We start from the raw sequence: 19,751 nt of genomic DNA, 5'->3' as shown, positions 1-19,751 counted from the left end.
AGCATTAAGTTGGTCAGCATTATACTAGTATTACACTCAGCAGTGCGTAATGCTAAGCACATACGAGTTATATGTTAGCATTAAGCGCTGGTCAGCATTATACTAGTATTATACTCAGCAGTGTAATGCTTACCATATACGAGTCATTTGTTAGCATTAACTAAGTCAACAATAAACGAGTATTACACTCAAAAGTGTAATGCTAAGCATATACGAGTTATATGTCAGCATTAAGTTGATCGGGTAGGTAGGTATTACAATCCAGAGTCATAGAATAATAACTAGCTGACGAAGCTAGCGAAGCTATTTATTATTCTATGCCAGAGTGTTATACTACTTAGGGGTTATGTATGGGGTAGTGTTACAATGAGTTATGTATTGACATTAAATTATAGGTTCATACTATTAATAACTAGGGGGTGCGCCCCCTGACCGCAACGCGACCCAAACCCCCAACGACGCTTCACGCCCTCTAAGGTCCGCTTCACGAACCCCTCGTGGGTTAATGCAAATAAAGTAAGCTCATCCATAGGGACTAAGTATATCTTATCAGTTGCCAAAAGCGATTTTCCAAACTACGGAAGGAAATGAAATACAGGGTTATTCAAAAGTCACCTACCACCCCTGTACCTTTTTCCGTAATTGAGATAGAAGTTTGAAACTTTGGCAATGTTCCTCGGTCTAAAGTAGCAACTTTTTGGTCTCCCCAAGATTTTAGGGGGCGGGGGCTAACTTTTTTTTCTTCAAATGGCAACTCCCTTTTTGATACCTCATTCGAAAGATGATAAAAAAAGAAAATTTCTGGCGCAAACCGCAGGTCAAAATGTTGATTTTTGACAAAGCCGGTTAAAGTTCAAAATGGCGGCAAATTGGCATTTCCGTTTTTTATCGGCGGATTGATCTGAAACTCAAGATCATCGGGTTTTTCGGGACGAGAAATTCAACTCCGGCATTAGTTCTCCAGAAAAGTGAGTCATTTTCAAAATGGCGGCGGTTAAAATCGCGGCTTAGAGCGGGAAGTGGATATATAGGCTTCTTATCGTTAGATTTGTATGAGACTTGGTAACCGGGGGTATTTCGGCACGAGAAGAACGAATCTCTCATTGGGATTTTGAAATTTCGAAAAACTTTAAAAGGGCGGCGAAAAAATTACGGGAAATCCATATCACCGGCCATAACACCGATTTTTCCGAAAAAAAATTTAGCCCCCGCCCCCCTTGGGGGGCGCCCCTCAAAATTTTGGGGGGACCAAAAAGTTGTTACTTTAGACCGAGGAACATTGCCAAAGTTTCAAACTTCTCTCTCAATTAGGGAAAAAGTTACAGGGGTGGTAGGTGACTTTTGGATAACCGCATGTATTTTATTCTACCTCTCCTTCTCTATTGCTACTAACTAACTAATGCTAATGGGACTGAGTCCTTATGTTTTTTCCTGTTCCTCTCACTTTGTATTTTCCTTTAGTTTTGGTTTTCCTTTGTCTTTTCCTATTTGGGTTGGTTTTATTTTAATAGTAAGTCTTTTTCTTGCTTGGTTCCTTTGGGGATTACTTTGATCTTAATTTCTTTTATAGTAGTTATTGAAACGATCAGAGGACTGATTCGGCCCTGATCTTTAAGAATCCGTCTGATGTGTATGTATAAGCCACTTTTACAGCGCGCTAGGGCGCTCTGCGACGCCTACTTTCCACAGGAATCTGTCATGGTAGAGATCTTCCGGAAGCTGGCATCTCTCCATCTCTTCACGGATGCCCTCTACCCACCGTTTGGCTGAACGCCCTCTTCGTCGCCTACCTAGATGGACCCACTCCAACACCTTCTTCGGCAACCTGGTATCAGCCATTCTCTGCACATGCCCATACCATACCAATTGCTTGGTCATGATATCGTGCACAATCGTCCGCTCAACGCCCATTATCTCTCGGACACGTTCATTTCGTTCCGTCTGATACCTATCTAATACAATTTCGGGCCCCTAGCCTATTTCGGGCCTATAATTAATGGAGTCCCTATCGCTCTGTTATCTATAAAGACATTAAATCTCTGTCTACAGTTGGCTATAGACCTCTGAGAAGAGGTATAAGCCATTAAACCTGCAAAAAAAAAAAAAAAACCCTGCCGCTTTTTCCGTGGGATTGCCGGCAAGTAGGGGACGGTTCTTTTTGTAGTCCGCGCATTTACCGCGGCATGAGCGTATTTTCCGAAGGGTAGTGTCACGTTGGGGAATGAAATCATTTACCCTACCCCTCTTGCCACAGATATGTTTCAAGAAACAGTTCCCCTTGGCTGCGCAACTCCTACCCCCCCCCCCCCCTCAACCGTAAAAACGGTAAATTGCAACTATGATGGAACGCGTTGGCCGATTTCACTGAAATTCAATAGGAAACCAGTCTTAGTAGATAACTAACTACCATCAAAATTTCAGCTCAAAATATTCATTTTTACTCGAGTTATCGCGTGGACAAAATTAAACCTCCCCCCACATTGACCCCTCGCTGTGCGAAAAGTAATTAACGCATTCCGATTTTTTCTTCACAGTTTAAAAGTACTCTTAGGGGACTATAAACCCCAGAAGTTTCGTTTCAAGAAACTTAAAAATTAACTGCCGCTCAACGCTCTGAAAACTGAAAAATCCTTACGCTGGCTGAAATAAATAAATACATACATACATACATACATACATACATACATACATACTACATACATACATACATACATACATACATACATACATACATATGACAGAAAATGAATGACATATATATTCGTGATCTACGACTCGAGATCAGTGCTCTTTACATGCTCCCAGGTCTAGGTCCCACCATGAGGGAGAACGCAATAGTGTATCTTTGCTTCGGAAAATACACTAAAAGAAAAGAAAGAAAGAAATAAATATGGAGGTTATATAATAGATTGAACTTTTAATTAAAAAGGTGCTTTTGCTGTTAAGACAAAATTGCTCTCAATTTATTGTCAACAAACATTTCTAAAACTAAAATTACCCATTTAAAGGAAGTGTCACAAACCAAGGACCAGGCTCAGATAAGTGCTCGATGATTCAGTTTTTCACTACAAGAGGTGGAACCATCGAAAGTACCACACATGTTTAATTGAAGAGATGAATCAATAATTTAGACAGTAATAAGTCATTGTAGGACATTTTTGTAGAGTTTAAAAGGAAATAATTGAAAAACCCTCCACTCGGAACAATGGGCCTGTTGCAAACTTTTGCTAGAGCAAAAATAAGAGTTGTTTCTTCTAGATACCTAATGCCTCAAAAATCACGATGAGCGCATCGGCAAAGTCTGAAATGCACTCATAACTTCACAGTCTGCGTAAGAAATTTGTGGTTTTTTGAGCTTCCCGCTTCAAAAGCGATACTACGGCACAGGTGAACATTTTGTAAAAGGAGTCGTTCCATCGTCGGCAATACTCATCATGGCCGACGCCAATCCGCCAAAACACGTGTGATGGGACGAGATAATACCTGAACTGGATTAGACCAGATAACAATCGGCGTGTTTTAACGGTCATGTTTTCCACGCCCGAATTGATTGACCTTGAACTCTCCTCGAATTACGCGCGGAACTGCGCGCAAGCGTCGGCCATGATGAATATCGCCGACGATGGAGCGACTCCTCTAACAAAATGTTCACTTGTGCCGTAGTATCGTTTTTGAAGCGGGAAGCTTAAAAAAACGCAAATTTCTTACGCAGATTGTGAAGTTATGAGTGCATTTCAGACTTTGCCGATGCGCTCATCGTGATTTTTGAGGCATTATCTATAAGAAACAACTCTTATTTTTGCTCTAGCAAAAGTTTGCAACAGGCCCATTGATACCGAAGAATGTAAACAATCCGCCATTACGCCAAAACTAATGCCCAAATTGAAAATAGTTTTGCCTACCAGAAAGATAAACCTAGTTCACTGCGCATTCCTAATCAGTCATTCGATTTTGTTTTCAAAATGAAATTTACGAAGATTCTAAGATTCAAAATTGGGAATCATAAGCTTTAAAAGAATTAATCCCTGAAGATTGAGCAATTCACTTTGAGTTGCAAATTAATGAACTAGATTCTTAAGTAGGTAACTCATAAGGCCTTGTCTCGACGGCGCAACTGTTGAGGGAATTAGGTGCAACTGCAGCGAATTTGTTGCACCAACCGAAATTCCCTGTCTCGACGCGCACGCATGTGTTCCTGGAACTTTTAGGCGGGAATATTTGAACAATATTAATTTTTCTAGGTTAAACGATGTCAATTGAGATAATTGAACTGATAATTATGAACGGGAGGTGAATATTTTGCGTTATGTCGACCAGGTATAAAACAAAAAACAATAACGTTACTCAGATATGGATAAAAAGGAAATATATTCGATAAAATTTTATTTTCCTGCTGTAGTGATATGCTACAAACGAAAATATAAAATTGATACTGAAATGTGTACAAATATTTCTAAATAATAACCGCTCCGAAAAAAACACCCGTAATACACTCCCGCTTCACGTGTAACCAGCGTTTATCAATTCAAAACATCGAAGGTAAACAACTGTTGAGGTTCCAGATTTCTGACCTTGAAAGTTTCACTTATAAGTGAAACATTTTTGAGACACTTCCTTCCTTCAACAGTTGCGCCAATTTCCCTCAACAGTTGCGCCGTCGAGACAAGGCCTAAAGAGAAGAGCATTTTGTTGGGAACAGTTGGTACCCCCAGAATCGAATGGTTGTATCCATATAATGTATCACTCCCTTTTCCGACTGCAGATTGTCTCGAAAATTCGTGTAAAATACGTACGCACTTATACAGAGGCTCATGTTGAGGGGTCTTGTCGAAATTCACTCACACATTCAAAGAATCGCTAGATCGTCCTAAAAAACTCCATTGAAACTCGGCAAAACTCAGATAGATTTCCAAATCCGAGATATTTCAAGACTAAAAAGTTTCACCGAAACCACTTTGTCACCACTAGACACCATGGCTTTGGCTTTACTATAGCTCATCCTCGTAGGACTGCCTCGCCGAGGTGCCAACGTTTTGGACTAAAGTCATGAGCTGCCTGACTCGGGACTAGATGTAGGTACCTAGGGGTGACTTTGGCAACCTTCGTACGACTTTTTTCCGAGGAGAAGTCTGCCCAACCCAAGTAGCATTTCTCAACGAAAAAATCGTCATATATTGCGATTTTATCGGCCATAAAATCGCCAGGATCATCAACATATGAGCGATTATCCTCGATCTTATCGCGATAAAATATGGCGCTTTTATCATCCGACAATTTATCGCGATATTTTCGAAATATAAAAATCGCGATAAATGGCGATTTAATCTCCACTTCTAATGACAAAAATTTATCACGATTTTATTGAACCAAAAATTGCGATTTGTATCGATTTAATTGCCATATATCGCGATTTTTAATGCGATAATATCTCTATATATTGCCACCGATATAATCGCGATAACCAAGCGATAAAATCGTTATTTATCGCGATCACTGCTACTTGGGAACATCAGCGTTGCATGACGGCATGCATTTAGGATGTCAATTGTTAATACTTAGTCTGATTTAGTGGTTACGTAATGTCATTCGATATAATATAGCTGCGTTGCTAAAGTCGCCGGAGAGCTCTCCGGAGGACTGGGAGCGTAGAGTCTCGGAGAATTACCCGGAAGGGTTGACGTCATCTCTCCAGTCTCTCCGCGTCCTTGGGTCCGCCCAGAGACAAGGTCCGCCGGATTCTGTTTGGTTTACACTTCAATTTTAGGTTAAGTTTCTATATTCCCAAAGTTAAAAATGAAATCCACAAACACTTTCATCTTTAAATATTTGAAAATTCTAAAACTCATTGTATGAGCAGAAAAAAACGCGCGAGAATGCTAAACGCCTATGCTTACGTCAGTCTACGTATCTCTCCGACCTCGAGAGGTCGGAGAGGTGGAGAGCAGTTTGGAGACTGACGTAGCATGACGTAGCAAGTCTCCGGGTAATGCCTCCGGAGTCAGAACAACGGTTGTTTACGTCTCCGGGTAACTCCGGAGAGCTCTCCGGCGACTTTAGCAACGCAGCCTATCCAACCCTTGGTTCAATTGTGAACAAACACAGAGCTTTGTTTCTGATACGCGCCCCTTACGACATGGTGATTAAATGCCTTCAAGTAGAGTACCTATATTGAGAGAGTATGGCCACTGGGGTTACCACCTCTGATTGGCTAAGCCATCTTAGGCTAAATGGAGCCCTTAGGACCCAAAAATGGCGGACGCCATAAATTAATGTAATGCAAAATGACTCAAAATGTAGTTTTCTTTGCTTATCGTAACGAGAAATTTACTCAAATGCACTATTGCGACATCTTTACATATTTTTAAGGCTAATCGTGTGCAATTTTTGAGAAAAATTATCTTAGATGTAGTAAGGTTGGCAGCAAGTGCGGTTGGTGATAACCGTCAAAAGTTGGCAATGACCCCCCTCCCATCCACAAAAACCAAAACAAAGTACCGCCATTTTTGGGTCCTAAGCCTCTCCATGGGGCCCAGTGGCCATACTCTCTCAATATAGGTACTCTACCTTCAAGTGCTTCTTACAATCGAAATTTTGCGTGTTTAATGAGTCTTTAGTTGATTTATGACCGATCAACAACTAAATTTTAATAAATATACGCAATTACCTCATGACGAATTCGCACATGAGGTTAATAGGTATGTTAGTCTGTTTTGATTTGAACTAAGAGCTCGATATTATATCGAATGGCGTAGTCACTAAATATCAGTCGAATGGCGGTTTCCGCTATTCGATCTCTTGCAACTGTACGATCTTCTGACGATTTCTCACAATCAGAACGAAAGTAGGTATGGCAACTTACAACTTCCGATTAGGAGGGAACAGTTTTGTGTGTCGAGCGGAAATTTTCGAAGATGCATTTTGCATGATGCAGAGACGGTCAACCTGTGCAAAAGAAAACAAATAATAAAAAGAAAATACCACGATTGAGAAATCGAATACGTCCATTGGAAACAAAACGAGTTACGTATTTTACAACTGGAGGTTATTTTTTCAGACTTTAGTAGCCGTATAGTACGGTATGACTTCCATATACTATAGAATGAAATGAATCCAGCTCGAAGTTCGGTCCAATTTTTGTAAATTTGCATCCCCTCGAAACCAAAGAGTCAACGTGTCTCTCTACTATGCCATGAGCCTGCAAAAATTACTTTTTGCGCCCTTTCTACACCTCCATCTGGCTTCGTCTGTCTAGAGTCCCTTTTATACTGAGAGTAAAGACCAGGTATACGTATCCATTTCTGATTGGTCTTCGTATTTTAGGCCTCCACAGTGTCACAAATGGAAATGAACATTACATTTTCAAAGGAGCAAATTCCTTTATATTCTATAAAATTTCGCTCACTTGAATGGTTTTAAATGCAGAAAGCCTCTTTTTTTGGGAAATTTAAGTAACTCAAAAAATTCTAAATGCTGTAGAATAAAAACTATAATACCTCAAATAAGTGGCAAAATTAGGAGTTATGAGTAAGAAGCCGTCCTCCAATGTTCCATAACATTCGAAACAAGTTGAGTAAACGAAATCATAAATAAGAGAGAAAAAAATAAAAATACAGTTTTTCAAGACGTTACGTTCCATCAGATTTCATCCGAAAAATAGAGCAAATAGAGTAAAATTTTAAGAATTTTCTAGGGAGGCTAGGGGGAGGGGGAAGGGAAAGAGGCTACGTTAACCCCCCCCCCCCCCCCCCCGGATGGCGAACGCTAGAGCTTGCCCTGTCACTGAACCCACCGCACGCCACTGATTTTCACCGATGGCAAAGATTATAAACTGGAATGGACCGGGGAATTGGGGGCACGGCATGGAACAAACGGAGAGAAGGAAGGAGAGATTGAGAGAAGCAACGGAGACAGGAATTTGGGAATGAGTTGATCAAAGATTACGAAAAACGTTCAATTTGTGTAATATTTATTCCCGTTTGTGACATCCATGAGCCGCGTTGTCTGGACTCTCTCTCTGTAAAGGGACTCTACGTCTGTCGACTACTCACACTTGGACTGCATTTTGCAATTTGCACCTATAAATTCTCGCTCATCTGAAAAAACACTTATGTGCATAGGGAAACTAATGGCACATACGTTGTTTTATAAAACCGGGCCGGAATTTATAGGTCCAAATTGCAAAATACAGTCCACTTAAGCCCTTCTCTTTTCCAATCTTCCAGATCTCCAAGAAATTTTGGAAAGATCGATGTCAGAGGATAGAGTGTAGGGAGAGTATAAACAACTCGATTTATGTGGCTCTTAGCCCAAAAGGGCGACAACGTGGATAATGAAAATCACAAGAAAAGTGCCGCTGCCAACCTATGCATTTGAAAGATTGATCAATAGGGCCGATAGCGCTTTGTAAACACGCGTTTTTAAGGAATAAGACTTTGTTTTTAAGAAAATGTAATGCGAAATCAAAGTTTTTATACGTGCTTTTACATTTTTGATAAGTTTTTTTTTCTTTTCTTTTTTTTATTTGCACACAAGAAAGTTGTACAATTAACACTGTTAGACTTCAGAAAATTCTTCTTAATTCTTTTTTCTTTTAATATAACTGTTTAGGAGAAAAGCTAAACTAATGCTAATTAGGTACGCATTTAAACGGTTTACAATACTACCTTTAAAAGTAAAAAAAAAGTCTCTTTTATTTATTCGTAGATTGGGCGACCGGAAGCGGCCAAAGCCCAAGAAGCATAGTTAAGAAATTTCATGAAAGATTATAAAAGGAAATTTCATAATGAAATTTCATTTAACACGCAGAATTCAGGATTAAACCCTTGAAACTTATGAATCTCCTTAAGCTCATTTATTTGCACGTGGTAAACTGTGAAAGGGAACTTTAGAAATGCCCAGAAAGTTGAGTAAAACAGCAAAAACATAATTTTGAATTTTTTTTTTTAAATTTTGGTTGAACACACAGCCGTACCGGTTGAACACCAAAATAAATTTTACGGATAAAGTAAGACGTTAGCTTTCATATTTGGAGCAAAACAAATTTCTTGACTATAAAGAATCCTAGTACCCCCTAATAGTATATCCTTCTTTTTTGGTACAAAAGGGAGGGAGGGATCTTGAACCATCATTGAAACAATTTAAATGATTTTTTTCAGAAATTAACAGTTTGAAATTTGAGGTTGCCGGCCAGGTTGGCCTAGTGGTTAGCGCGTCTGACTCTAGGTCAATAGGTCCCGGGTTCGAATCCCGGTGGTGGCGACAAATTTTCATGGAACTGACGAGTGGATCTGTAAGCAGAATTCGCTCGGCCTTAATCCGTGAAAATTTGTAAGCCCGAGCATGGATGTCTACCAAACTCCCTGATGTCTTCGGACAATAAATAGTGCCTATAGATGGCTGTAGATTCCTAAAGGAATAGAAGCCACTAAACTCTCAATAAAAAAAAAAAAAAAAAAAAAAAAAAAAAAAAAAAATTGAGGTTAGGGTGCCCGGTCCCCCTCCCCTTGATGAGCCAGAACTGCCAAAAGAGAAAGAGTAAGAGAAGACCAGAAGAGAAGAGCTGAGAGAAGACCGCGCTCCAATTGGTCTAATTGACGAATATTATTCTCTTTAAAAATAAAAACAAATTCTGTTAGAAAAAATAAGCATTTTTGACATTTTGTCGGTCGGAAGAAATTTCATTGGGAGAAAAGAAATTTCATGAAATTTCATTCGATGAAATTTCTTTTCTCCGATCACGTCCTAAGAGCGTGGGGAGGCATAGTTGGTTCAGTTAAGCCCGTTGACGACCGCCATTATGTATGTTTTTATCATTGTGATTTATTGATTATGTTTGGTTCGTTCGTCCAATTTTGTAATAATTCGTTATTAATTTTCTGTAGTTAAGTTAATTGTTCCTGAGGATCTTATTACCTATCATTGTCAATACAAGCTAATTAATGTTATGATGTTTAAATAGAGCAATACATTCAATGAAGTTGATAATCGCGCGATCAAACGGGCCCCTTTGTTTACGTTACGGGCAAAGACATAAAGACGGAGCGCTAAAAGCAAAAAATGAAGCTTCTTTTCAACCACTTCTACTATTGGCTAGAGGATTGGCGGCAAAATCGGGACAAGTTTGAAATTCAAATGTAGGGCGGGAACTGAATAAAATTGCGTAAACAAAGTATTCTGGGTTGATTTTTTCTCAAATTCACTTACCCACATATATTTTGTTGGCTTTAGGTTATTTCAGGTCCGTTATAGACCAATTAATTTCATTTGGGAGTAACGGTCATTTAGGACTGTGACGGCCTGTTTGAACCGGCAGGACCACCATGAGTAGGAGAAAAACTAACTTTATCTGAGATTACTGCCTGTCACCGAGCAAAAGTAGGTTACAAAAATTCAATGTCCCAGCTTCCTTAATATATTCGTTGTAGGCATTTAAAACACGTTTAGAAGAAGAAATGTGGAAACTCAAGAGGACAAGCTCAAATCAAATTTCCGTTTGCCGCCATTAATTCCCGCACTCATTTACACACTCACACAAGCACCCAGCGCTAAACCAGGCTTCACTTTTTCCCCGTGCTTTTAGATACGAGCATTCCGTCTTTATGCCTTTGGTTACGGGTCATGTGACTCGCGCACAGGCTGATGGGAAAGAGGTTGTTCCATCCCCCATCAGATTTGGCCCCCTATCAAATATGATCCATCTTTTCAGGAGTGATACAGTAGCATGCGAGACGTTCAAATATGGCGGTCATTTTGACTTACGCCCCCCCAGAGAGGGAGGGCGGGGGGTTAAAGACAAAACCTTCAACTGCCTATAACTTTTGAGCGAATAATCGGATTGAGTTGAACTTTTTTTTAAATGAAAGATCTCAAAAAGATCTATCTACTGATACCAGAAAAATTGAAAAAAGGTAAATTTAATGCAAATTTTTAGCAATTTTTCAATTTTTTAGGGGACAAAATTTTCAATTTGGTCGTGTTTCGGCACCGCGCAATGACTCTACTAAAACAAAAACCAGTTTTTTAGATTCTACACTCAATTTCCCATAAGATGCAAAAAACCGCATCCTGGGGAAACGTTTAGATCGCGAGCTATGGCTCGTCAAAGTTAGCCCCGCGCTGAGTGCGCGCCCCTTGCGCTGCTCGCATATCCTCTACGCATCTGCCACCGATCCTGTTGCCCCTCCTCCCCCTTCCTAAATGCAAATTAACCTTCTACTACCCAGCTTTCGTATATATCTGCGTTATAGGTACGTGAAAATTTCAGCAAGTTCGTGATTTCCAGTAGAATTGATGCTTTATTTCGCCCCCCCCCCCCCAACCTGGCCACTGGCTCTGAAGTGTGCCCCTGCCTACAAGTTGTAATAGTTTTTTCTTGTGTCTAACTGGAGGTATTTGTTTTCTAGATCACACGCTAAAATGAACAGAAAAGGTATAGAAAAAGTAATTTATTAAGTGAATTGAAAGCAGTTACACAAGGAGGTTGGGAGGTGGGATAAAAAATTACCTCAATTCCATCTCGTAGTCACAGGGTGCTACATCAGCAAAAACATGTAACAAGAAAATTTATATATTTCTTTTTCGCACAATATTTCGCATATATCGCACAGTGGCCGGGTTGGGGGGGGGGGGGGGCGAAATAAAGCATCAATTCCACTGGAAATCACGAACTTGCTGAAATTTTCACGTACCTATAACGCAGATATATACGAAAGCTGGGTAGTAGAAGGTTAATTTGCATTTAGGAAGGGGGAGGAGGGGCAACAGGATCGGTGGCAGATGCGTAGAGGATATGCGAACAGCGCAAGGGGCGCGCACTCAGCGCGGGGCTTACTTTGACGAGCCATAGCTCGCGATCTAAACGTTTCCCCAGGATGCAGTTTTTTCCATCTTATGGGAAATTGAGTGTAGAATCTAAAAAACTGGTTTTTGTTTTAGTAGAGTCATTGCGCGGTGCCGAAACACGACCAAATTGAAAATTTTGTCCCCTAAAAAATTGAAAAATTGCTAAAAATTTGCATTAACTTTACCTTCTTTTCAATTTTTCTGGTATCAGTAGATAGATCTTTTTGAGATCTTTCATTTAAAAAAAAGTTCAACTCAATCCGATTATTCGCTCAAAAGTTATAGACAGTTGAAGGTTTTGTCTTTAACCCCCCGCCCTCCCTCTCTGGGGGGGGGGGGGGCGTAAGTCAAAATGACCGCCATATTTGAACGTCTCGCATGCTACTGTATCATTCCTGAAAAGATGGATCATATTTGATAGGGGGCCAAATCTAATGGGGGATAGAACAACCTCTTTTCAACTTGGCCATACCTGTAAAAATCTACCTTGACATTAATACCTACGTAAAGATCAAGCCATGCCGCAAACTTGTACCACAAACGGTCATACGGGACCTAAAAATAACCACTTCCGAATGGATTATCAATCTTATTAATCTATCATCAATGATTGGAGTAAATTAAGGAATGCGAAATTCAAGCTTATAAAGGTATCTGCACTGAAAAAAAAAGATTGGTAGAATTGACCATTTCTTCACGCTGGTATTTCATACAGCGTGAAGGAATGTTGAATTCTACCAATCTTCAAGTCGATTTTGTCAGAGGAATGGTTACCTACCTGTACCAGTATAATAGTAACGTTTGCCTTTCTTCTGGCAGAATTGACTATCTGAATGGATGTTGTTTGAAATACAGCGTGAAGGAATGGTAAATTCTACCAATCTTTTTTTTCAGTGTAGGTATTAAAAAAGTTGAACGGATTCGTGTAAGATACAGTAGCGGCTACCATTCTCGGTTGGAGATCTCTATAGGCTTAACGGGTAGCTAGTGCTCCTACGTAGGCAATACTTTTCATTTTATTCTGAGCATTACTTACTGTGAGGATCCTACGATCGGAACATGCAGATTTCTCGGACAATAAATTTCGTACCTCATTGAAAGAGTTAGGTAGCCATTTTTTCGAAGCCGGACGAATTTATTGGGAGAGGTGATCTTGTGCAAGCTGGATTTCTTTCCGTTCATGAAAAACGTATCTGGTTTCCACACTTTGTCAACGAAGAGCCAAGACATTGATATCTCTTCAACGCCGTGAAGTCGAAATTTAAGGCGAGAATCGAGCCAAGACTGACGAAAATAAAGATCCATCGTGAATTCCTGCGCAGGCATAACGAATCACTTTGAGAGAGTTACTTATCGCGTAAAAATAATTAAGTTTTCCTCACGGAATCGCCAGTGATTCAAATTGAAATTCAAGTTTAGAGATTTCATAAAAAATATACTATCTTTTGGGCTGTATATATTTTTTCCAACAAGCCAAAGAGCTTTAAAATTTTTAATCGAAAATCATAGGTACTAACAATGTATCAAAGAGAAAAATTGTCGTGTCCATCACAAAGTGAGAAAAAAATAAAACACGGAGGTTGGGCTGCGAAGCTGTCAGGGGCCGCGACAGACCCCCTATAATACAGAGAAAAAAATGAAAATACAAAAAAGAATGGAAAGAATAGGTACTCAAAATAATGCCGACTCACCTCATCATTATCAGAAATAGCTCCAATACTTTTGATGTACATATTTACCGAGATGGTCACAGGATTGCCTGAAAGGTAAGTAGGTATTAGTTAAGCTTGAATCCCTCGAATGATTAAAATAAAGATTCTAAACCCATTCTACAGACTTGGAGATTCTTTTTGAATAAATCATTATTTATAGGTACATTCCTGATAGATAATTAAAATAAATTCGACAGAAAGGGGTCAACTTTTTGGATAAAACTTAACACCACGCATCATTCACTGCAACTATTAGTTGGATATCGGATGTACCTACTTAACTACCGTGATGTGGGGTTTTTTTTTAGGGTTAAGTTTTTATGATTTTAACAACATATCTTTAGCCGGCTCCATTTGATGACAAACGTAAGTAAGTACTAAAAAATGTTTCACCCCAACATCCGATTATTTAGGTCGCTCAAAGGCCTAAAAAGTTGACAATTTTTCTGAACTCATTGTTGGTAAAATGTCTTCAATATGGTGCCGAATCACAGTAGGATAGTAAAAGATAATCCACATTTCTTCTTTACATACTTGACTGAATTCAATTTTCATATTTTATTTTAAAATCCATACTAATTTCAAAAGCATATCGCATTGGCAATAGTTGCTAGTCAGAGAGACATTAGGCAATCAGAAACACGTGACATTAAAACAAGTTAAATCCTGCGTTAATTAAACACCTACCTTTGATGTTGGGCCGAATATTTTTATTATAGCTGGCTGGTGACAACATATTGTCCAAAACATTGGTAACGTTAGCCCCAAAGGCACGAAGTTGATCGGTGAGAGACATACCGGGTGGAATCCAAACGACTACTACCAGAAGCGGAATGAGCATTTTATTGTTAGGGGCGGAACACATGTAACGTGCGCTGAGACACCTAGTTTTTGGATCTATGGATGTCTCACTCCCTTGGATGTGGCAGTTCCGCCGCACAGGTCTGCAAATAACTTTTATCGTATTGAGGATCTCTTAAAACATTGCCAACAAACGTGCAGATGTTTGTTAGAAGTTGCTTTGACCCTTGCTCTTATTTCTGCGAACTTTGCTCCAAGTTGCCAGTCACCATACATACACTTTTACTGTACGGGGTTCAGGTACGAGATGCTTCTAATTTTCGTGACGAATCGAATTGAGTCCCCGGCGGCAGTAAGTGTGTCCAGAATGAGACTGCGATGAAGGTGACGTACTTACACTGATGAAAAATTACATGGGTGTTTATTTTTGTTAGAAGTTTCATGTTATTTGTGAAGTTTGCAGCGCAAGTATTTTCTGGATGGAATTACACTATTGCATTCTGACACCCACACCATGATGCACGATGTCGCACCCAGACCTGAGACCTTGTGAGGAGCACCGATCACGGGTCGTAGATCACGAAAATATATGCCATTCAAATCCATGTTTGATGGTGTGTATGTACGTGAGTGTATACCGGGTGTTCCAGAGCACCCGTCCACTAGGTAAGTATCTATTTCTCGGAAACGGCCGATGATTGAGCTTCGGTACGAAAAATTTTAGTCCGGGGGCATACGTAACAAAACATATGTCCCGTGTGCAGGTTTGTGAAGGCATATTGTGTGATACGTCAATCTCTTCGTTTTGATGTCTAGAAAAAGAAAATCTATGATGGCCATCTCAAATTTCATACAAACCCCCCCAAAATCAAGATGGCGGCCAAAATGGCGGTTTTGGGGTAAAAAAATTTAAAGTTTGCAAATACGTCGTGTCAGGTATCGATTCTTATGTATTTTTGATCGTAGAGTCCGAATTTTCAGTCAAAAGTTAGCTCAAAGGTCATTTTCAGGCCAAAATCCAAGATGGCGTCCAAAAATACCTCTTACGGGTGACTAATTTGCCTATTCGGGTCTACATGCATTGTGAGGTATCAATTATTAGGTTTTCAGGGTCGTAGAGTCCGAAAATGAGGTCCATTTTCCGCTGCGACTCTCAAGAAGCCCTAAAATCAAAGATGGCGCCCAAAATGGCCGCCGGTCTTACGGATGAAACTGCCATTTAGGGCAGCTGTAACAAACAATACGTTCAAAATTAAGTTTCTTGGGTCAAGAAGTTCGAATAGGAGATCAGATGTTTACTCCTACAAAAAATTAAGCCTCCGAATCGAAAATGGCTGCCGACATTGTTGCCAGTTAGAGGCGCAGACCGGTAAATGACTGATATTAAGGGATTTGCCAAAGGAGGGGTTTCGATAAGGGCCGTTGTTGGGCCCATACCCTGAAATTCTTCAATTCTACGATTGTTTGCTCATTTAAAGTCTAAAGTTTGCGGAATGGATCATGATTTGGTCATTTTCGGTCTATTTAGGGGTCTAATACTGGCCGAAACATGAGACTACAGGCCGATTTTGGCGAAAAATGCGGGTTTTTTGGCTTTCGACGCGCTGTTTCATAACGATCCCATCATTGGAAGAGCAAACTTTCCTTCAAGTACGTTCACTAAGGATGTAAGATAGTCACTTTTGCCAATTCTCGTTGACGGCAAACCTTGCGCTCAGAGTTAAAACGATATTCTTAGAATTTTCTTGTTTTTCATCATTATTTAAAATGGCATAAAAAGGGCGACTCATCTTAAACCAGAAATAGATTCCTTGGCCGAAAATGTACGCAGCTGGTCAAAACCTTCCTCCAAAAAGTTTATGGATTAAGCCCTCCCCCCCCCCCCCAAAAAAAAAGAAAACCCTATGTTGGCACATTTTATTGCTTAACATCACAGAAAAAGGTAATTATTTCAGTATTTGGAGGCTGTTCTTCGTCGAGCACATTCAGCAAAGTTCAAAACCCTCGATTTTTCATACGTTACGATCACATGATTAGTGATTATATAAATGCAATTATCCATCATTATTTTGTTTATTACATGTATGTATCTATAGAGACTCCCATCGTGGCGCGGCATTCCCACATATCATCGGTAAAAATCGAGAAAAATGCAACATTGAAACGAAAATGAGAATTCTACTATCATCGCGCAGAGAATGTTGAGCTTATCAAAAACTAAAAATTCATTGCAAAAAAATGTGTAATATAGTTAAAAGGCAAAACGACATAGAACATGGTCTTATCCGGGTGGTATTACATGTGCAAAGTGGGCGATAGAGTCGTCGACTGCTGATTTCAAATTGCATCCCTCATTTCGTGCTTCACTCTGTCGTGATAGCGAAGAGAGCAGTAAATGCAAAAATGAAGTTTTGAGAAAACAGGCTCAGAAGCTTCTTAACGGAAAATTGTATTGAAGGAAGCCTCCGTTCTTTTTCATATTGCCACTAAAAATGTCCGAGAGACTCCTAGAAATCGGGTTGGATGATTAAAAATCGACTGATTTTATTTCAATTACATAAGAAAGGCATTTTTCATTTTCATGCTAGGTTATTGTTAAGCAAGACAGCCGTAAGTGCTATCTTCTGAATGCTTTCATGGTTGCGTTTTGGATACACAACAAACTTATTATCAAGTTAGAAATTGTCAGAAGAGGGCGGCGCTTTACTTGAAAGCACTGTTTTCATTGGATCTCTGGAGAAATAGTGTCACTTACTGCTGTCTTGCCTAAAACTACGTCATTTTTTGCGCACTTACGGCTTTTTCATATGTCTCGTTTTGATATAATTAAGATGAATTTCGCTGTTTTAGCAATTTCAGTGATTTCATCTAAAAGAATTAATTTGGACGAATTTTGAAGGAAACTCGATTTCGAAAATTTGACACTTACTGCTCTCTTCACTATCACGGCAGCACTCATTACAGACATAAGTCTGAGCCAGAAAAACGAAGCGTTTGCTAGATTAGGTAATATGCGTCATTTCTCCAAAATTATGAAATGGCAGCTCCAAACAAGAGATCTGATGCAGGAGACAGGGAACCTGACGAAGAGGCAACTGATGAGGAAGCGGTGAGGAGGCTGGGCAGGAGTGAGGGAAACCAATTGTTTCAAATTATCTTTAGGAAGCAGAATTCTGATCGATCGCAGGCAATGAGAATGGCGGGGGCAGGGGTTGTCAGGCTGGTGAAAAATCAGCATTAAGAACTCGTGATTCTGACACATGGCTTACTTTTTTTCGGATCTCAGATCACGGTCAATGACTCAAAGTTGCATCTTCGTGCGCAAATATCGTGTACAGAATTCGTAAGATAATGGGTCACCTACAAGCCCAAAATTTTAAAACAATTATTACTAACACAGAATATAATCTACTGGCATCTCTGAATACTGTAATTCGAGTCCTACATATTTATTTCAAAATGCGCATATTCTGAGAAAGTGGCTGAAATCCTTGGCCAACTCGGATTCTTCGGGAATGCCGCGCCACGATGGGAGTCTCTATAGATACATACATGTAATAAACAAAATAATGATGGATAATTGCATTTGTATAATCACTAATCATGTGATCGTAACGTATGAAAAATCGAGGGTTTTGAACTTTGCTGAATGTGCTCGACGAAGAACAGCCTCCAAATACTGAAATAATTACGCGGTTTTCTGTGATGTTAAGCAATAAAATGTGGCAACAAAGGTTTTTCTTTTTTTTTTGGGGGGGGGGGGGGAGGCTTTAATCCATAAATTTTTTGGAGGAAGGTTTTGACCAGCTGCGTACATTTTCGGCCAAGGAATGTATTTCTGGTTTAAGATGAGTCGCCCTTTTTATGCCATTTTAAATAATGATGAAAAACAAGAAAATTCTTAGAATATCGTTTTAACTCTGAGCGCAACGTTTGCCGTCAACGAAAATTGGCCAAATTGACTATCTTACATCCTTAGTGAACGTACTTGAAGGAAAGTTTGCTCTTTCAATGATGGGATCGTTATGAAACAGCGCGTCGAAAGCCAAAAACCCCGCATTCTTCGCCAAAATCGGCCTTTAGTCTCATGTTTCGGCCAGTATTAGACCCCTAAATAGACCGAAAATGACCAAATCATGATCCATTCCGCAAACTTTAGACTTTAAATGAGCAAACAATCGTAGAATTGAAGAATTTCAGGGTATGGGCCCAACAACGGCCCTTATCGAAACCCCTCCTTTGGCAAATACCTTAATATCAGTCATTTACCGGTCTGCGCCTCCAACTGGCAACAATGTCGGCAGCCATTTTCGATTCAGAGGCTTAATTTTTTGTAGGAGTAAACATCTGATCTCCTATTTGAACTTCTTGACCCAAGAAACTTAATTTTGAACGTATTGTTTGTTACAGCTGCCCTAAATGGCAGTTTCATCCGTAAGACCGGCGGCCATTTTGGGCGCCATCTTTGATTTTAGGGCTTCTTGAGAGTCGCAGCGAAAAATGGACCTCATTTTCCGACTCTACGACCCTGAAAACCTAATAATTGATACCTCACAATGCATGTAGACCCGAATAGGCAAATTAGTACCCGTAAGAGGTATTTTTGGACGCCATCTTGGATTTTGGCCTGAAAATGACCTTTGAGCTAATTTTTGACTGAAAATTCGGACTCTACGATCAAAAATACATAAGAATCGATACCTGACACGACGTATTTGCAAACTTCAAATTTTTTTACCCCAAAACCGCCATTTTGGCCGCCATCTTGAATTTGGGGGGGTTTGTATGAATTTTGAGACGGCCATCATCGATTTTCTTTTTCTAGACATCAAAACGAAGAGATTGATGTATCACACAATATGCCTTCACAAATCTGCACACGGGATCACGTATGCCCCCGGACTATTTCAGGGGTATTTCAACCCCGAGGAATTCAATGAAAAGGTTTTCAGCCGCCCAAAAACACATTTCAGGAGGGTTTTACGGGGGTTGCCTAGGGTGCGTCAAAAATTCGTTAAAGTCCGAAATGTTCCGCTCCCCAGGTGGCAATCGATGCCACTTGGTAAAAAAACATGTTTGCCAAAATTTGGGCCAATACAACCATTTTAAATGGTGCCAATGGTCAATTTTATGATGAAATTCTGATATTTAGGTTTAGACCCCGATTCTGTAGGAAAAACTCGATCTTACGGCGCTGAAATCGGGCGTTTACGAGAAAAATGCCGAAGAGCTCATGTTTTAGAGGATGAAATCGTATTCCAGAAGAACGTCTTTGTAAACGATAAAAATCAAATTGAATTAGGGGAACTCACCTCGGTATTTATTTTTGTGGTCCTCAGAATTTCTGAGGTCTTACAAAGTAGCGGTATAAAAGACTTATTTTTCACAAAAATAAGT

General features: G+C 39.8%; 1 protein-coding gene and 1 long non-coding RNA gene across 2 annotated transcripts in view; one reads left to right on the top strand and one right to left on the bottom strand.

Annotated features, from left to right (window-relative positions):
* LOC140226059 (uncharacterized) overlaps positions 1 to 9,429 on the top strand; it is a 44,998-nt gene extending 35,569 nt beyond the window's left edge. The window contains exon 2 of the long non-coding RNA XR_011900882.1: positions 9,179 to 9,429. This is a non-coding gene — a long non-coding RNA (uncharacterized lncRNA). The remainder of the gene's footprint in view (positions 1 to 9,178) is intronic.
* Positions 1 to 15,061, bottom strand: part of LOC109035781 (gamma-aminobutyric acid receptor subunit alpha-6) — a 42,947-nt gene extending 27,886 nt beyond the window's left edge. Inside the window, exons 1-4 of the mRNA XM_019049537.2 lie at positions 14,241 to 15,061; positions 13,533 to 13,600; positions 12,932 to 13,155; positions 6,860 to 6,942 (exon numbers count right to left, since the gene is read on the bottom strand). Coding sequence (XP_018905082.2) covers positions 6,860 to 6,942; positions 12,932 to 13,155; positions 13,533 to 13,600; positions 14,241 to 14,418 — 553 coding nt within the window. The 5' untranslated portion in view covers positions 14,419 to 15,061. The remainder of the gene's footprint in view (positions 1 to 6,859; positions 6,943 to 12,931; positions 13,156 to 13,532; positions 13,601 to 14,240) is intronic.
* Positions 15,062 to 19,751: the final 4,690 nt, after the last annotated feature.

This window comes from Bemisia tabaci, chromosome 1, assembly GCF_918797505.1.
Source record: "Bemisia tabaci chromosome 1, PGI_BMITA_v3".
Lineage (NCBI taxonomy): Eukaryota > Metazoa > Arthropoda > Insecta > Hemiptera > Aleyrodidae > Bemisia > Bemisia tabaci.
The sequence above is the reverse complement of the archived record's forward strand: the minus strand, read 5'-3'. Positions and strand labels throughout refer to the sequence as shown.